At 40.7% G+C, this 18,574-nt stretch overlaps 1 protein-coding gene across 4 annotated transcripts in view; it reads right to left on the reverse strand.

The window, feature by feature from the left end:
* Positions 1-18,574, reverse strand: part of ELMO1 (engulfment and cell motility 1) — a 3,030,107-nt gene that overhangs the window by 1,437,300 nt on the left and 1,574,233 nt on the right. For all 4 annotated transcript variants that reach the window (XM_044065043.1, XM_044065038.1, XM_044065039.1 and 1 more), the window contains one exon: positions 7,754-7,858. In XM_044065043.1, coding sequence (XP_043920978.1) covers positions 7,754-7,858 — 105 coding nt within the window. The remainder of the gene's footprint in view (positions 1-7,753; positions 7,859-18,574) is intronic.

Below are 18,574 nucleotides of genomic sequence, written 5' to 3' on the forward strand. Positions count from 1 at the left end.
CATCCAAACAACTCCTATCCACCACTTACCTCATTCCTTCTCTTCTATATGGAGCCTCTCTCCTTACCAACCTTCAATCAACCCTCAAATCTAAACTATCTTCCTGCTATAACAATATCTCCAAATTTGCCACTGGATCCACATTCTGCACTCATCACTGTGACTCCCTCCATTCCCTAAACTGGTTGGAACTCCCAAACTACCTGACATACATTCAACTTACAACAGTACATAAGCTCATTTTCAAACCCTCTATCTGTCCTCTCTCCTCTACCCTAAAAATGCATTAGCCGCATAGAAAGTACAGTTGTGTACACTTACCATAAATGTAGATGTTCGAGTGTATTCACTGTTGCAGTCATTACATTTGGGTTATCCTGCTGGCAGGTTGCCCTCAGTCGGCCTGAATTCCAAAGTCTTGGGTCCTGCGTCGGTTGCTGTCGCCTCTTCCCTGACGTCAGGTCGTCAGGGGTATAAAAGATGCAGCCAAAGCCATTTTCTTCAGTTTTTCTTGCCCCAGATGTCAGGTGCCACCAAATAGGTAGGCTAAAAATATGTAAATAAAACATACATGCACCAAAATAAGCTTTACTTTCATTTATAAGCAAATACACCACCCAGGTTGTTTAGATTAGAGAAGTAAAGAGAAGTTCCAGCAAAAATAAGGGGGATGGCGGGTAGGTAACCTGGACTGCAACAGTGAATACACTCGAACATCTACATTTATGGTAAATGTACACAACTGTACTATGTTCTTCATGTTTCATTGTTGCAGTCATTACATTTGGGTTGAGTCCCAAAGCTATGGTTGGGGGGCTGGAGCTAAATAGCATTATGAGCGGCTATGAGGCCCTGCAGGACTGCAGTGGAAAAGCCTGCCCTGGATTTAGAGTAAAGAGGCAGATTGTAATGTTCTGTAAAGGTATGTATTGAACTCCAAGTGGCAGCCTCTAAAATGTCTTTGGTTGGTACTCCCCTGAGAAAAGCTGCAGAAGTGGCTGCAGCTCTGGTTGAATGTGGCCTAATGCCCTTAGGCACTGGTTTGCCATGCTGTGAGTAGCAGAAACAAATGCAGTGACCTATCCACTTTGAAAAAGTCTGCTTGGAGATAGCCTTTCCTTGTGATGCTGCGTCATATGCCACTAGTAATTGTTCCGTCTTTCTGAAAACTTTAGTTTTGTCCAAGTAGAATCTAAGTTGTCTGTGTACGTCCAAAGTATGCAGAATTTTCTCCACCTTGTTCTGTGGATTTGGATAAAAAGTTGGCAAATTAATATTTTGGTTAAGCACTACAATGGATACCACCTTGGGCACAAATGTAGGGTTTGTTCTCAGAGAGACCCTGTCTGGATAAAAAATGATAAAGGGTTCCACAGCCATGAGAGCCTGTAGCTCTGAAACTCGTCTTGCAGAAGTTATTGCTAGGAGCAGAGCTGTTTGCCAAGATAAGAACTTTATATCCACAGTAGCATCTTGGCTCAAAGGAAGGTAACATGAGTTTTTCCAAGACATAATTGAGGTCCCATGCAGGTATTGGCATTCTCCTTGGAGGCTTTAAGTTTTTGGCTCCTCTGAGGTACTGCCTTAATAAAGGATGAGCAAAGAGTGGTGGCTCTGTATTGTAATGAGCCGAAATGGCAGAGGCATGGATTTTAATTGATGAAAACGATAGGCCTTTGTCCAGCATCTCAGTTAAGTATTGCAAAATCTGAGGAATACTTGGGACAGCTGTCTCAGTTCCTTCAGCTTGGTTCCAAGCACAAAATCTCTTCCATTTCCCAGCATAGGATTTTCTAGTACTAGGCCTTCTAGCTTCTAAAATGACATCCATCACAGCTTTACTGAGAGGTGTGGTTTGCATGGCTACATTATTCGCCATGCTGCCAGGTTTAGGGTCCTGACTTGGCTGTGCAGAATCTGATTGTTTTGCTGGGATGGTAGATGAGGTATTTGAGGTAAGGTCTAGGCTGGGCATTAGGACAAGTTCCTTAAGATCGGATACCAGTACTGGCGTGGCCAGTCTGGGGCAATCAGAATCATTTTTGGTTTCTCCTGCCTGACCTTTAGGAGTACCTTGGGGAGGAGAGGCAGTGGAGGAAAGGCATATACTGATAGGTTTGTCCAGTTGAAAGATAAAACGTCCACTTTCCAAGCTTGTCTGTGATAGGTCCTTGTGCAGAATCTTTTTAGTTGATTGTTGTGAGGGGAGGCAAATAGATCTATGTCCTGGCGTCCCTATTTCCTTGTTATCATGCTGAAGACTTGTGGATCCAGGTGCCACTCGTGGGGATCCATGAGGTTTCTGCTTAGTTTGTCTGCCAGAGTATTTTCCTTTCCTGGCAGGAATTGTGCCTGTAGATGGACTTGGTAAGTCAATGCTGCATCCCATAAAGCCATGGCTTGTCTGCAAATGGGGTAAGAATGAGTGCCCCCCCCCCAGCTTGTTTATGTACCACATGACTGTGGTGTTGTCTGTGGTTAGGATCTGCCTGCTGGGAGTAGTGAGAATGGCTGTCCCTTGTTTTGTTGACAAGCCTTTGCCCACCATCGAAACTTCTGTTGCAGGCAGGGAATGAGAGTAATCATTGTTTCCAGGCTGTGGCAATGTTGTGTCCAGACACTTTTTAGGAACCACTGAATTTTCCTCATATGCAGTCTTGCATATGGAATTAGTAAGATGCAGGATGCCATGAAGCCCAAAGCCTGCAAAATTTTTCTTGCAGATAACTGGGCCTTTGTTGCCATTTCCTTGAAATAGGTAGTCAGTTGTTTTTGTTTGTCTGGAGTGAGATAAGCCATCTGGGCAGTTGTATTTAAGCTTGCACCCAGGAATATTATCTCTTGAGAGGGTACAAGTTTTGATTTCTTTTTGTTAACTGTGTACCCTTGGCATGTTAAAAGTCTTTTCACGAACGTCAGATGCTGAAGTAGAATGTCCTTGTTCTCTGCTTGTATGAGGCAGTCATCCAAGTAAGGATATATTTGTATTCCTCTTTGTCTGCAGTAAGCAATTAATGGTGCCAGGCACTTTGCGAAGACCCTGGGCACAGCAGATAAGCCAAAGGGCAGTGCAGAGAACTGGTAATGCTTTGAGCCAGCCTTGAATCTGAGGTATCTTCTGCATGATTGTCTGATTGGGACATGCAGGTATGCCTCTTTTAGGTCTAAAGTCACGAGCCAAGCCTTGCTGCCCAGCATGGGCAGAAGCTGCTGCAAGTCAACATCTTGAATTCTGGTATATCCAGGAAAGTGTTTAGAATAGATAGGTCCAGTATTGGTCTCCATGCTTTGTCCTTCCTGGGTACCAAGAACAGTCTTGAGTAAACTCCTTGTCCCTGCTCCTGCTGTGGCACTTGTTGAATAGCCCTCATGTCCATGAGAGCTGCGACTTGTTTTTGAGCCTCTGCCTATTGATTTTTTGGCAGGTCTGGCAAACCGTTTGCCTTTGGCAAGGTATGGAAGTGAAACTTGTATACTTGTGACACTATGTCTAGAACCCATTTGTCCTGGGTTATAATGTGCCAATTTTGAGAAAAAAATGCTAGTTTTCCCCCTAAGGGTGCTGCCAGAAGATAAGTGCTTGGTGCAGGCAGGGGGAAGTCATTGGGACTGTTTCCTGTATGGTTGTGATTTGTCTTCTCCACTTTTGAAGGTAGAAGCACCCCATTGCTTAGACCTGTAGGAACCTTGCAGCTGTGATCTGCCTCTAGGGCGTCTGGATCTGCCCCTTTGAGGTCTATCTGAGACTGGAAAGGACCAATTCTTTGTAGGCCAGTGTCTGCTAAATCTAGGTGTCTGTACCTGTAGGAAATGCTTGACCATTTGCATAGATTTAGCTTTGTCCTCCATTTTCTTTAACACCCTCTTCTGCCTTAACACCAAACAGGGTATCATGTTGTAATGGAGCATCTAATAATTTTGCTTTAACATGATCAGGCAGGTTTTGTTCCTTTAACCAAGCATGCCTCCTAATGACAGAACCTGTAACAGCGGCCCTGCAGCAGGCCTCCAGAGAATCAAAACCACGTTACAAACTATGCTTTCCAACTTGTTCAGCTGCATGCAATAAATCCTGCATTTCTTTGTTTTCTGCACATTCAGAACTTACCATCATTTTCAGTTTAAGCAGTGTCATGATATATTGCTGATATTTGAGCATATGAAACTGGCAATTTAAAGCCGTTACAGCTAAAGTAGCAGATGTGTAAATCTTTTTTCCCCATATATCCAGTGCCCTAGAATCCCTGTCAGAGGGGGTAGGGTTTTTTGCAGTGGAAGCCTTGACCCCTTTGGGACCCTGAGAAATAGTTTCTGGGTCTGCAGTAGGATTTTTGAAAAGAAATTTATGAGAGTCAGGGACCTTGTAGTATCTGTCCGGCTTAACAGGAGCTGGAGGTAAGGAGTCACGGGTCAGACTAGACTCTGAAAACACATCATCTACAATGTCTAACACAGGTGGAACAGCTAGAGGCCTGTGTTGAGGTAGTAAAAGGAAGTCTCTGAGCCTCTTCTTAGATTCTGAAAAATCTTGGCTCTCCCAGTGGAAGTGCTCCCTCATGGTATGTAAGGTTTCCCCAAAAGAGTAGTCCTCAGGAGGAGAAGCTAAAGGAATTGATTCTTCAGCATAAGAATCCTCATAGGGGGGAAGAGAATATTCCTGATCAGAAGAGGAATCAGAAGAAATGAAAACCTGATTTGAAGATTCATAGGCTGTCTCTTGCCTAGGCCTCTTATCAGGAGGGGGATGGGAACCCCTGATCAAGGTATTTAAGTCTTCGGTGATTTTGAGCATCTGTTTTTTGGGCATGGAGGCCTGTCCATGTGACTGGTGAACTTGTTTCTTTGCCTTTATAGGTGTTTTAGCCTTTGAAGTTGGTTTAATACATAATTATTTAGGTCTGAATACACCCTCAGAAGCTGATGCCTGCTCAGCGGCTCCAGACCCATCTGAGGGAACAATCTCCGAGGGTCCAATACCTTGAGTTTCCAGAAGCCTGGCCGACTCCACGTGGGAGTCGGTAGCGACCTGCGACTCTAAAGTAGCGGGCGTCAGGGGCGGCAAAAGCACCTCACTGAGAACCGGCGACTTGCTTAGGAGAAGCTTCGTCGTCGGTTTTGGACCTCGGTTGCCTGTCTTTTTTCTTTGTGTTTTTTTGTGAACTTTGGTAGTCGGATGGCTATCCGACGACATTGTGTAATTAAATCTTCACCCAAAATAGCTTAATGCAAAATCGTTCCGACGCTTAATAGTGCATTGGTTAAATTTAGCACAAAACCGACAGCTAGAAACGTCGTGGTCAGGGCCTAGGCAAGGAATACAGTAAGAATGAAAGTCCTTATGAGGTATTTGCTTCCCACAAGAAATACAATTATTAACTTTTTCTGACATTGGTCTGGAGCAAGAAAAAAGTTTCCCCAACGGGGTACTTAGCTTTTAATGTAGACTTCGGATCTGAAACTTGAACACGAAAATCTCAGGAGTCGGCCGACCAGCACTTGCAAACTATTTCTGCTTCGGGCACCGCGCGGCAAGAAAGACTGGAGAAAATGGCGTTGGCTGCATTTATTATACCCCTGACGACCTGAAATCAGGGAAGAGGCGACAGCAACTGACGCAGGACCCAAGACTTTGGAATTCAGGCTGACTGAGGGCAACTTGCCAGCAGGATAACCCAAATGTAATGACTGCAACAGTGAAACACGAAGAACATCACTCAGATCCAATAATCAAATTCTCCTCGAAATTTACAAACCCATACATTCTCCAGGGCAACTCAATATCTTTCTCCCTTGCCAGATCATGGAATTCACTTCCCCCACAAATTAGAACTACCCACAATCTCTCTACCTTTAAGACCTTGTTGCACTCCTATCTCTCCTCTCTCTGGAAATGCTCCTGCTCTCACCGCACCTGATGGTAGCCAACCCTCTTACCCCTTCCCATCTCAAAAAAAAAAGTATGCATTTTTCCAGTTTAATTGTTCAGTTTTATTGTTCTTGTATATATTAACTATTGTTTGAATTTTTTTGTTGCTTTTATTATTGTAAATATTGCAAATACTACAATGGAGTTTTTATTGTGGACTTGGCAAAATCTTTTTTGGAGCTTTTCTCCCCAGGCTTCCATTGAAAACGGGCTCACCTAGGCCCAATGGACTTTCCCAGTCAACAAACTGCAAATTAGTAAAACATAACTCATCTTAGTGTAGTGATGTGTGATCTCGGAGTTGTAGCAGGGGGTGTGGGGATGCAGCATCTCTCATGAGGGGTGCAGTGGGGCTTGCCCCCCTGCTTATAGTCGGAGTAGCCTAACATGGTTTGTCTTTTCTTTGTTTCTGTATGTATTTCTGCTGCAATATAGTAAGTGTTGGTGTCCTGTATGTTTATTCGATATTATGAGATTCAGTATTATGAGTTTTCAGTATTTTGAGCTTTCGAGATTTTGAGTTCAGTATTTTGAGATTCGGGATTTTGAAGTGAACCTAAATATATATATATATATATATATATATATATATATATATATATATATATATATATATATATATATATATATATATATATATATTTAAACCCCTCAAGACCTGCCCAATAGCTTGCTCTATAAAAATAGGAGATGAATACATCCAATGTAAGTGACAGCTCCATGGTCCTTCTGTCCTGTGGTGAGAGTCAGGTGGCAAGGACTGGGCTATCTCTCTACTCCTATGGGATTGCCTACCCTCTATCTGGCAGAGCACCCCCCCCCCGAAAACTATTTTGAGCTACACTACTTGCTGCTCCCCAAGGGGAAGCATGCCTCCACATGTTGAATTCCCCCCTCGACTTTGCAAAGTAAATGCACTCAGCAGTGCATGCTCACTATTCCCAAACTCCATGGGGTACTACACCTAGTGCTTCTGCTAGGTGTCCTCCCACTTAGGGAGACAGAGCCTCCTCCTTCCCTTTAAGACAGGCAAATCAGTAAAACGCACGCAACCCCATTCTCCTCTACCAGCTTCTTCATGTACTCGTGCCACTGTTTGAACTCAGATCACCTATGACAAAAGTCAAGGATTTATCCCTCTACGTCACTCTAAAATCAGTAGTGTTGTCCACAAAATATTAATATAGGCTTATTCTTATTGCAAACCTGATTTACTGATTGGAACTACAATGTAGTAAGTTTGACGTAAGATTTTTATCAACTCACCCTATGCTCCATGCCCCCTCACACACTGGACCACTAGGTTTAGCTGGACTTTTTTCTGGACACCCGGCTAAGCTGCAATATATGCCTGGCAGCTTACAACACAGGATTGTTATAAGCTAATGTGGGTTTTTTTGCAAATCTGAGTTTGTTTCCATTGGTCTTCATTTGCCTGCGCTGTGACTCTAAGGAAGTCAGGTAAATAGACAGTATTCTCAGAGTGACCACTAAAAGGTCATTTGTGGCTATCTGGTGGAACAGAAACTAGAAAAAAAAAAGGAGAGACTTCCAAAAAAGGACAACATGGAAAACAAGGAAAAAGGTTAGAGCATACAGAGGCTGCAACAAACACCAAAGATGGCATAATGTTTTTATAAGACTACAATGCAGGTCAACGAATAATCAAAGAGTAATGAAATAGCCTTGCAGTGTTACTACTTCACAGCCTTCTTAACATATAGGCAGAGTACCTCAAAAATTTTTATCCAGATCTTCTGGTTTAGCAAAAAACTAAAAGAAAACAGACAGAAACATAAAATTATTCAAATTTACATGAGTACTTACCCTAATATAGGAATCATGGTGATGCTTTGCAAAGTACAACATATTATCCAGGGCAAGCATTCCAGGAGGAATCTGTGTAAAATCTACAGCTGGATTTACATGATTCTGTAAAAAGAATGCAGATGTTACATGATGGATAAAGGACAGAACAGCAACAGACAGCAGCCAACACATTTGTGACATCCAACAAAATGAAATGTCCCATTCAGCTTTCATATATGAACTTTACCCCACAGACTCAGCAGTGAACTAATGTCTCTGAAAGAAACACAGAAAAAAGGTTATGTCAAGTTTAGCATTTTGCAACAACCAGTACGTGTTCAGTCTTTGTGATCATTGTTAATGACAAAGTCTGTTTAGTTGTGACAGCTCCTGAACTCAATCACATAACACAATAAAACTTTTTGCAGACATCTCTACATGATGTCATGTGCCCTCCTAAACCTGATTACATACCACAAATTCTGCTTTGCTGCGCCCATTGCTCTTTTTGCTGCTAAACAGTCTCATCACATGACGCTACTAAATATTATTAAGTGTCATTACCCATTTAGATACTGCAGTCTGTTTGCCTGCATGTAGCCAATTGAGTCATATCTGAATAGAGTTACTTCATAAGCTGCTGTCACTGTATAAATGAACTAATGGCACAAAACACCCCTTGTGTACTTTAAACACTTAAATATCTGTAATTTTTCTTCCACACAGCTAATAAAATGCCCATAACATTTAACATGATTTGCTTAGAGTAGCTCTTAGCTTGATGTTAACAAGTAACATTGTAGATGAATTTCCAGTTCTGTTTGAAGTCACCTTTTCTGAATTTAGATCTCTCGATGACCAACAAATCTCCATTGTGCCCACTCAACTATCCTGCTCATTGCCCAGGAGGTAAAAAAGCTGGAGGAAGAGTGGTGGTGTCATCTATTTGAAAAATATTTTTTTTTCACTTCCCTAACTAGTTCCCTGATGTGCATGGTAATGTCATCCCAAGGGATGATATGTAATATGCATTTGTTAGGGACATGTTTTCGCTTCATTGAGGCGTCTCCTGAAACACCTTGTCTCTTAAAGGCAAAGTGCATACATTAGTCCACAGTTTTCACCACTGATTTAATGAACAGAAAGCACATCTGAGCATTCATCCCTGATTGTCCCTCAAGACATAACTGTCTGGGAGTTAGTGCAGATGACTAAACCTTTGACTTGCAAGCTGCTACTTGTGCCAAGGGTGCAGGGTTTGAATCTTTCCTACCTTTCTTTACCGAGTATGTGACCCTGAGCAAGTCACTTCACCAGACAGTGCTTTGGAGCAACTGGGAATTTGGACTAGGTTTCTTAATAGTCTCCTGGACTGCATACCTAGTAGCGATCTATGAACCTGTTTTTGTTTTACATTTTTTGTTCAAGGCTCGGAGAGGTGTAGAAAGCCCCAAAGTTTGGGGTACAAGCTTTTCATCAAAAGGGAAGAAACAACAGCTTTTTACTTAAATTCTGCTTAAGAATTTTAAATTGCACTTACAGTGCGATGTGTCTGGTGGTACATTTTTGTACTTCTCTACTTTTGTCCGTGTTTTAACCAATAAAGTTATTTGTTTGCATTTTTTTTTTGTTAGTTTGTTTTGGAACATTAGTCCTGTAACTTCATTTGCAGCCATGGGAAAATTGTGCATTACTGCAAGATTTTAGTATTGTTTATACATTATATTGCACTTCTATTTCCATAAGTAGAATTGCATGTAAAAGGTAGCTTTTTTGTATTTGGAATCCAGTTTGGGGCCTCAGTACTGCAGCCTCATTCACAGTTGTGGCAGGAGTGTGATCTACTGCCAGATTTGAGTCTTTTTTAGTCATTTACTACATCATTGTGGTTTCAAAGATGTATCTCTGGCTTCAGGATTTGTGCTTCAGTACTTTTTATAGCTGCATGTATCTGCTAAAATTGCATTCGAGTAGTCTGGTGCTTTGGTCATAGGGCAAAACCCAGGGACCACCTAAAGAGACCTCTGCATAACCCAGTACACAACTTACAGTAGCCACTTAAATACAGGTCGGGACAACATAGATATACAATTTCCAAATGTCTCCATACCCAGCTTGTTAAATATGGGTAACCTGAAACAATTTAGCAATTGTCTCATGTTCACAAACAACCATTTAATCCTTAAAGAAACAATATGCAAGAGATGATCATACACAATTTCACTACAGGCAAAAATCTTGCATATAAACAAGATCGCAAAGAATATACACACTCCATTCACCGCACACATTAACCAACTTACATTGAGCCACTAAAAAGTGATCTTCCAAAACCTCAAACACCTCACAGGCCTATAAACTACAACGTCTACCCTTAGCAACCTCTAAAGCGTTTACCAAAAGTAACACCAAACATCACACATATGTCTACACCTAGTTGTGCCCGAAGAAAAAAACCCATAAGGCAAGCACACACACTAACCAAGGGTCTTGTCATAGGGGACACCATTATATGACACTCAGATACACCATTCACCAGACTGAGCAAGGTGAAGAAAACGGTTAGCTGCTTACTCGGTGCCAGGTTCCTGCAAGTTATGCATGTACGCCAGTCATAATCCATGTGGGCATTAATGATCTGAGATGTACTTCTCTGGACTATAGGGAGAGAAAGATTCTAATCTCTCTAAATGTGTGTCTCACGCAGGTACTACAGACAGATGTCAATAACTGGTTTAGTTTTTAGTGTCTTTCCAGGGGGTTTCAATATTTGTCAGCTTTAAACTGGGAGTGTGTCAGTATGGTTTGTGATGCAACTAGGACTGTGTCAATGTGGTTTGTTTTCATTTATATAAGTTGCTTATTTTGTAAGAGATGGTGTAATAAAGATGTTTCTTGTTATAAAAAAGGGGCCAAGACCTACATAATTTATGTAGTGTTGCTTAAATTACATGATATATAGCAATATATGTAAAGCATGTTTTTTAATTTTAACTTGTTAATACAGTTTGATTACGTTTATATAAATGTGCCTTTGTCACAAGTGATTATTCAATAAAGGTGTTTAAAACAAAAAAATATATATTTGTCAGCTTTGCAAAGGATGGTCTGCACTTGTGTCCCCCTTAGGCTTCCGAATACTGGTTAAGATTTATCCACCCCCTTAGAGCCTTTTTTAGGTAATGCCAAATTGGCAAACATGCCAACATTGCAAGTAAAACCTAAAGAAACCTAAGGTTACTGCTTAATGCAAGTAGCCTAAACAAGAAACATCACACCCTACAAGTTCTCCTCACTCTGGAAAATACAAACATCTGTGCTGTTACCAAAACATGGTTTAAATATGCAGAAAGTAATCAGACAGTGCAAGGCTTCAGTACTTTCCGCACATTTAGACTGTCAGTTGCACAGACAGGTACAAAAGGTGGAGTCTCAGCCTGTTGTAGCAACAAGCATAATTCTAGGTTGGTTTAACAGGATGATGCCCTGGATATTACCCATGTACATATTGCCATCTTCAAAGTCCCATACCATAGCCTAGCAAGCTAAAGGTTACTTTCTATGTCCCTAGAACTCATATAGCTCATACCCAGACCTACTGGAAGACACTCACCATTAAACCAAATATCCTATTGTTGAGTCTTTCGTCTTTTCCCGGTTAGGGGTCGCCACAGCGGAACTCCGGTCCGCTAATGATTGGCAGTACATTTTTACTTGCCGAGTTGCCGGCCCTGACGCACAACCTTCAACGAAGGTACGCCCATTTATGCATGTCTCCACACAGAAGACGCTCTAGCTGAGACTTGAACAGGACAATGTCTTACTGTGAGGCGACAATGCTACCGCAGCACCGCCACCGCAGTATAAATCAAATACCCTATTCAATGGGAGAATTTAACAGCCCTTTTACAGACTGGGAAATGTACACACTGCCTCATATTTGCAGGCTCAATGATTCCTGGACTTTATTAAAACATTGACATACCCTTGACCAGAAATTGTGCACTCTCACCAAGGGATCAAACATACTGGACTTGGTACTCACCAATCTGAGAACGCACTGTACCACCCCAGTGACCTCACTGGAGAGGTCAGAGCACAAAACACTCTCCTTCAAAATAAAAATGAACTCTGTAAGCTGTGCAAAACCTGTCATAGTTAGGAACCATTCCAATGCAAACTAAATCCTAAGTAAAAGTTCATCAAAATTCACTGCCAAGCCCAACCCCAAATTCACAGCAATCTATATGGAATTGTTCACAGAGAACCTGTGCAACCATGTAAATGGCTATATAGAGGCTGCTGTACCTACTAGACATAAAACCAAAACAACCTCTGAAAACAAACCACACAGCTGGAATCCTAACCTTAACAGGATATATAACAAAACGGAAAAAAAAAAGTAATGGCTAAAATCAGAAAGAGCAACTCCTACAATGATAGGATCTCTCCAATTAAATTAAACAGGAAACTAAGACAACCAAGTCCAACAAGGCCAATTATGAGGTCAAGGTAGCCTCACAGGAAAAAGATAACCACAATGCCTTCTACAGCTATGACCGAAACTTCATAGGCAGCACATATTAGTGTGGAGAACTGGTGGTTAATGGTGCTACCTTCACGCAGCAGAGCAACATAGTGAATTTGCTGGCTGACAAATTCAGCTCAAACTTCACGCTACACTCCCCCTCTGCCTCTCCCCTTTAAATATATACTAGCTTAACTCCAGTTAATAACATGGTGTAGGTCCTGGTGGAGCTCGTGAAGATAACACAGCCTCATTGTTCCCAGACAATATCCCAGGATGCCTCCTAAATAGCTTGAAACATGACCTATCATTATCACTTGAGACACTTTTCAACTATAGCCTCGTAACCGGCATTGTACCATAATAATGGAGGACTACAATGGTTATCCCACCTCACAAGGGTGGACCATCAATCAACCCCAGAAACTACAGCCCGACTAGTCTAACTAGTCTAATATGCAAAATCATGAAATGAATTATCATGCAAATGATCATCAAAGACATAAGCAACCTTCAGACACGAGACCCAATGCAGTCTGTCTTTGTCAAGGGAAGGTCATGCCTATTAAACCTGGTAGACTTCTTTGAGAAGGTCATCAAGGCAATGGAAGAGGGAGAAAATGGTGCACAACCACCTACGTGGACCTGGTTAAGGCATTTGATACAATACCCTACTCGGGTATAGTTGACAAACTCTCTAAACTGGGCATACATCCCTACATCACTTACTGGATTACTAGCTGGCTCACAGACAAGTCCCTAGAAGTCAAGATTGGTGATATTACCTCCACTAAGAGACCGGCCACCAGTGGAGTACCTCAGGGCTCCATGATGGAATCTACTTCTTGGAGATCAAGTCTAATGTCAAGTGTCTTTGGCTGACCAAGTTTTAAGTGCACAATGGGCACTATCACAGATTCCCCCAATACAAACAAATGATTAGTGCCAAAGTCATGGATTAAAGCTCAATGCCAAGAACTGCAGAACTGCACTGTAGTGCCTTTTGGGAAAACTGCCATCCAGTCTCATTACTCCACTGGTGAGACACCTTTAACAGTTGACTCAGTAATCAGGATCTGGAAAACTACATAGACAGTAAATTTGGCCACTGTAGTAAGAAAATCCTTCAATGTCACCCATCTTATAAGTAACAGCATGGTATCCAGGTCCAGGCAAGTCAAGGTGCCACTTTATTCAGCCTTTATCAGACCCATCACTGAGTATAATCCCCCTCTCACCATGTACTTGACCAGACATATGCAACAGTTGGAATGCCCACAAAGGTTCCTTACCAGAAGAATCCAGGGTATAAACACACTGTCCTTTACAGATTGCCTACTTGTTCTCCTCCAAGTTATTGAGAAGTGAGCTATGCCTGGCATACAAGGCCCTCCCAGCTCCAGCTCTGCCGGATCTTTTGCACATTTACATAAATAACAGCTTCAAAACTGCTGTATCAAAGGATTTACATTTTCCTTATGACATAAATAAGACATGGTGGTGAGGCACATGTGTGTCTCAGAGGATCCCCATGCTCTGAAACGGGATACCCATCCATGTGAAGCAGAGTCCATCCCTAACCCTATTGAGGTGCAACCTTCACCAATGGACGGGAAATTGGAAATTCAGCCCAGGTGTGGCCCCCATGTCTCTTGGCAGACAGCAATGCCCAAACTAACAATCTCTAGAAACTTCATAAATACCCTCTCCTAATAAATGCCCATGATACACAGGGAAACAATTAGGTTGTGCCGCATGGCTAGGCTTATAAAGGCCCTGGTGGTCATTACCCTAGTATATACCTATGAACCTATAAGGCATTGCCTCATCATTCTTATCTCTCTCTGTCCTCACTGGCCAGCTCCTCCAACTGACATGACACTACCTGAACTCCCATTGCTAGAACTGCAGTTAGGGCTTTGGCATGCTACATAACTGTGTAATCTTCATAGGGATAGGAAATAAGTGTTCAGTAAATCAGAGGTTCTTGGCAGAGGTTTGGAGCATCTAAGCTGCTAACACAAAACCACAACCACGATGGGGGTGGACACAAACAACCTATCACATGTAGAACTGCCATTCATTTCACATGTGTCCTAATTATCCCCCCCCATGTCCTAATTATCCCCTCAGGCTAACATAAGACATGTAGATGAGTGGCAACAGGTATAAGACTAAGCTGCTGCAGAATCTGCACTATTACCTGTTTTCATTGCATTCTCAAAGTTTTCTCTGCTATTTATTGATGGGTGAAATAAGATAAGCTGTACAAGAGAAAGCACTTAAGATGAATATGTAAATCACATCAGTGCAGAGGAGCAAAAAAACGAAGAAAAAAATAATGGAATATAAGAGAAAACAGTTTAACATGATCAATTGAAAGGAATAACTAAAACTAAATACTATGATAAATCAAAAAGTCATTAGAAAATAGAGAATTATATCAGAAGCTTGTGTATACGTACTCATGCAGCAATGTACAGACACAAATCTTAGACCTCCTACAAGCTATCTGCCACAGTAATAGAAAGCTGTGTGCTCCCATGTATGGAGCTCGTCCTCAAACTCCAGCACAAACTAATCTGAAATTGTATCACAGAAGACAGCTAACTATCACCAGACCGTCTTTGATCTCTCATGTCTACTTTGTAAGATTATTGTGAAGCCTGTTTAAAATCTATACACAACTTGCCATCATTTATTTGCTTATTTACTGAATTTGTACAGGTGTGCCTAAATTAATCTGAAAGGAAACTTCTTTCAGAAGCTTAGAATTTCACATTTAATTAATAGTTATTAAGGTTCAGAAGATAATGGTCAATGGTGTTCAGTTTCCCTGCTACAAATCTAACATAACTCCTCTCCCAAACCACTTGATTCATTTGAGATTCCATCAATAATGAGATGAAGTGAGTTATGACCCCAACATTTGCAAAAGTACTGATACGTGTGGAGTTTGACAGCTGTCAGCATGATGTTCTACCACACCTATATACGGTGCACAAACTGAACAGGGCACCAGGTGCTGACCAGGTGTTCCTTGCCCCCTCCAACATATAAACAGGAAGCTTTTCTACATTCTCATCCCTTATTACTTCTTCCCACCCCTGCACTGCTTCTTTGAAATATCCCAACAAAGCACTCCTCCCCTCTTTCTCAATTTCATTTTATATCCTCTTGGAATATTCCCAAACACCTTTATTCTCATCTATCTACACTTTGCATTATGAGAAACGTCCCATCAGAGTACATTTTTCGCTCAGTTCTGCCACATAGCACTTCAGCAGTGAACATGTTTTGCATGCACACAATGACTACAGAATATTACTGAATCCTAGCCTTGTTCTGCAAGGGGTCACAACTCTTGATACATGCTCAGGATGTTTACTATTGACAAAAAACAAAGTCAACAATTGCAAAATGTGACTATCAGTTAAACTGAAATACTATAAGAATGCTCCCAACGTACTCCATCTCTCTCAATACTGACAAGTACAAACATGTTTTTTTTAATGAAAAACAACTTTACAAGGAAGAATAATACTGGTTGTCACACAAACTTTAGAAACTTAAGGACATATTAACCCCACCTCCGTAAACATTATTTTGTACTCCGACTATCTAATTGCCTTTTTCCTCCATTTTTGTCATTCTGTACATATTTTTTTCTCACAAAACAGTTTTGCCATCATGACGAAGGCATTTAACACAAATGCTTCCAAACTGTGCATCACACAGTAAGAAGTACTTTGGCATCACATAATTTAAAACACTGAACTCAATATTATATATACTAATATATGTATATCTACCTATACGTACAGCTACATTTAATGTGTGTGTGTGTATACACACACACACACACATATATATATATTTATATATATATATATATATATATATATATATATATATATATATATATATATATATATATATATACCAACACACACACACTCAAAAACTGTAGAAACATTACTGTTCACATACTGATATTTATCCTAAAAAAATCATCCTCATAAACATACAGACTACATGGTGAATGTGTACAAAACACCACTTGTTTTCACTGCTTAAAAGGACAGAAGTTATTTTTTTAATGAGACGTAAATGATTTTTGACTGACAGAGCTGTAATAATGAGTGGTCATGCAGTGCAGCCATAGCCTGTTATTATGCAGTATGAAAGTACAGCCAACCCTGCAATTTAATAGACTTAGTCATAATTATGAGCCATTAACACATATCAGGCAGTGACTTCTACTGATGTATCTGCCTAAATGTACAAACTGTTCATCTCTCATGTGCAGAAAAGTACTTGATATAAGTATTATAAAAACTTTTCAGTAAAAAAAAAAATAATAATTAATCACTTTTCAGAAAAACAAGTTCTAGTACTTCTCTACAGTAAAAAAAAGAACATACAAGCAAAAAATGCTTGCTGATGAAATCAGAACAGTCCCTACTCTGTCAAATTTCAAGGGATCATCTCCTTTCTTATTAATGCCAATTGCAGTAGGGGGAAATCATACTTTTTGCTCATTAAAAATACTGAGTGTAATAAACATTTCCACTCAGCATACGAGCCCAACATGCCTAAAACATTAAGAAAAGGTTTTCTTAACGGTTAGCTATTTGATGGGAAAATGAGTGCTAAAACATGAAAATGGTTATATTTCACATTATACCATGACCCCCCATTAATATTCCAAAACGTGCACGCTGATTGGCCAGCGTGCACGTTGTAAATCAACTTATACTAATGGAAACCGGTCCGGTCGCCCGGACTTTTTCCATTAGTATAAGTCTCTTTTAAAACACTGTCTCGCTATGTTAAAAGAGTTTAACATAGCGACACAGGTTTAAAAAAAGCAACGGAGATCTCCGTTGCTTTTTTTAAAGCTGTCTCGCTATGTTAAACCCATTTAACATAGCGAAACAGTAAAAAGCAACGGAGATCTTGCTTTCTCCGTTGCTTTTGGCCACAGCTCTGATGTACTGCGAGGCATCGCAGTACATCAGAACTGCCGCAGATACCAGACAGCTGCGGAAGGGCAGCAAAGAGGCATTATACAATGCCATTATTTAAGAAAAGTAATTATTTCTTTTCTTAAATAATGTCATATTATAATAGCAATAACCCACTTCTGGGTGTGGGTAATGTGGGATTTACCCACGGTTGTCTTTGTTCGCCCTCGGGACCAAACCACGCCAACCGTGGGTAAATCCCACATTACCCACACCCAGGCGTGGGTTATTGCTATAGTAAGAAATGGCTTGGAAAGAGCAGCAGCTTCAACTAACACCACATCAATAGCTCAAGCTAGATCAGTGAGTGACAGGGAGAGGAAAAAAACAGAAACATTCTGTTTACTCAAAGGATGTGTCACATTTTGATGAATGTGCAACTTTCGGCAAGGTGTCCATGATGCTACTGTCAGCCAGCCACTGTGCAGGTAATGGCGATTACTGCTGTTCTCATGTTCACTGTGGAGATGATACAGTAAGCATATGTCCTACAGCCATTAGACATAAGCAAGTTCAATACTGAGAAATATAAACTGTGAAAACAGATTCACTTTATATAACATTTGCTGCTTTCATTTTAAGTCTGAAGTATGAAATCTTTAACCATTTCTTTCTCAGCTACTTGCTTCCAACCTTTACTGTGTGTATGTGAGAAAATCACATACCTGTGTGTATATACCGTTAAACAAATCTCAGTTTTGTGATCATTTCGCTGTATTTACACTTGTTTTTGTACATCTGGAGCTTTTCTCCCGGGTCTCTGCTGAAAATGAACCTGTGTCCAGTCGGACTTTCCCGGCTCACAAATGTAAAATAAAATGAATAAAGTCTACAGAGTCCAAATAATCTACTAACTAAGTAATAATGCCCAAAAGGGTAGGTGTTATCATGGGATTAATGCCTGCACAGGGATGTTAAGAGGCCTTACCATTGTAGAAGGCTGCTATTTCTCTGATAATCCCCACTCTAGAACTGCATTACTGCATGTAGAGATGGGCTATATACTAAACTGTTTAATATACTTTTTTTATTACTATATACCTTTTTTATATATATATATATATATATATATATTTTCAATGTGAAATAGCTCCTCCATCTAATGCTTCAAACTTGTTATGGGATATGCAGTTGTTATTGGGAGGAAGTATATTAAATCCAAAACATAAGTTATGAAACTATTTCATGTCAACACACACACACAGCAGTTACAGACACTACACTCAAGTTATCCAGAGCTGCTCATCATTTGGTGACAATGCTAGAGCTGACGAGGGCATTATA

The sequence above is a fragment of the Protopterus annectens genome, chromosome 3.part0 (assembly GCF_019279795.1).
Source record: "Protopterus annectens isolate FY-2018-M chromosome 3.part0, PAN1.0, whole genome shotgun sequence".
In the NCBI taxonomy this organism is placed as follows: Eukaryota; Metazoa; Chordata; order Ceratodontiformes; family Protopteridae; genus Protopterus; species Protopterus annectens.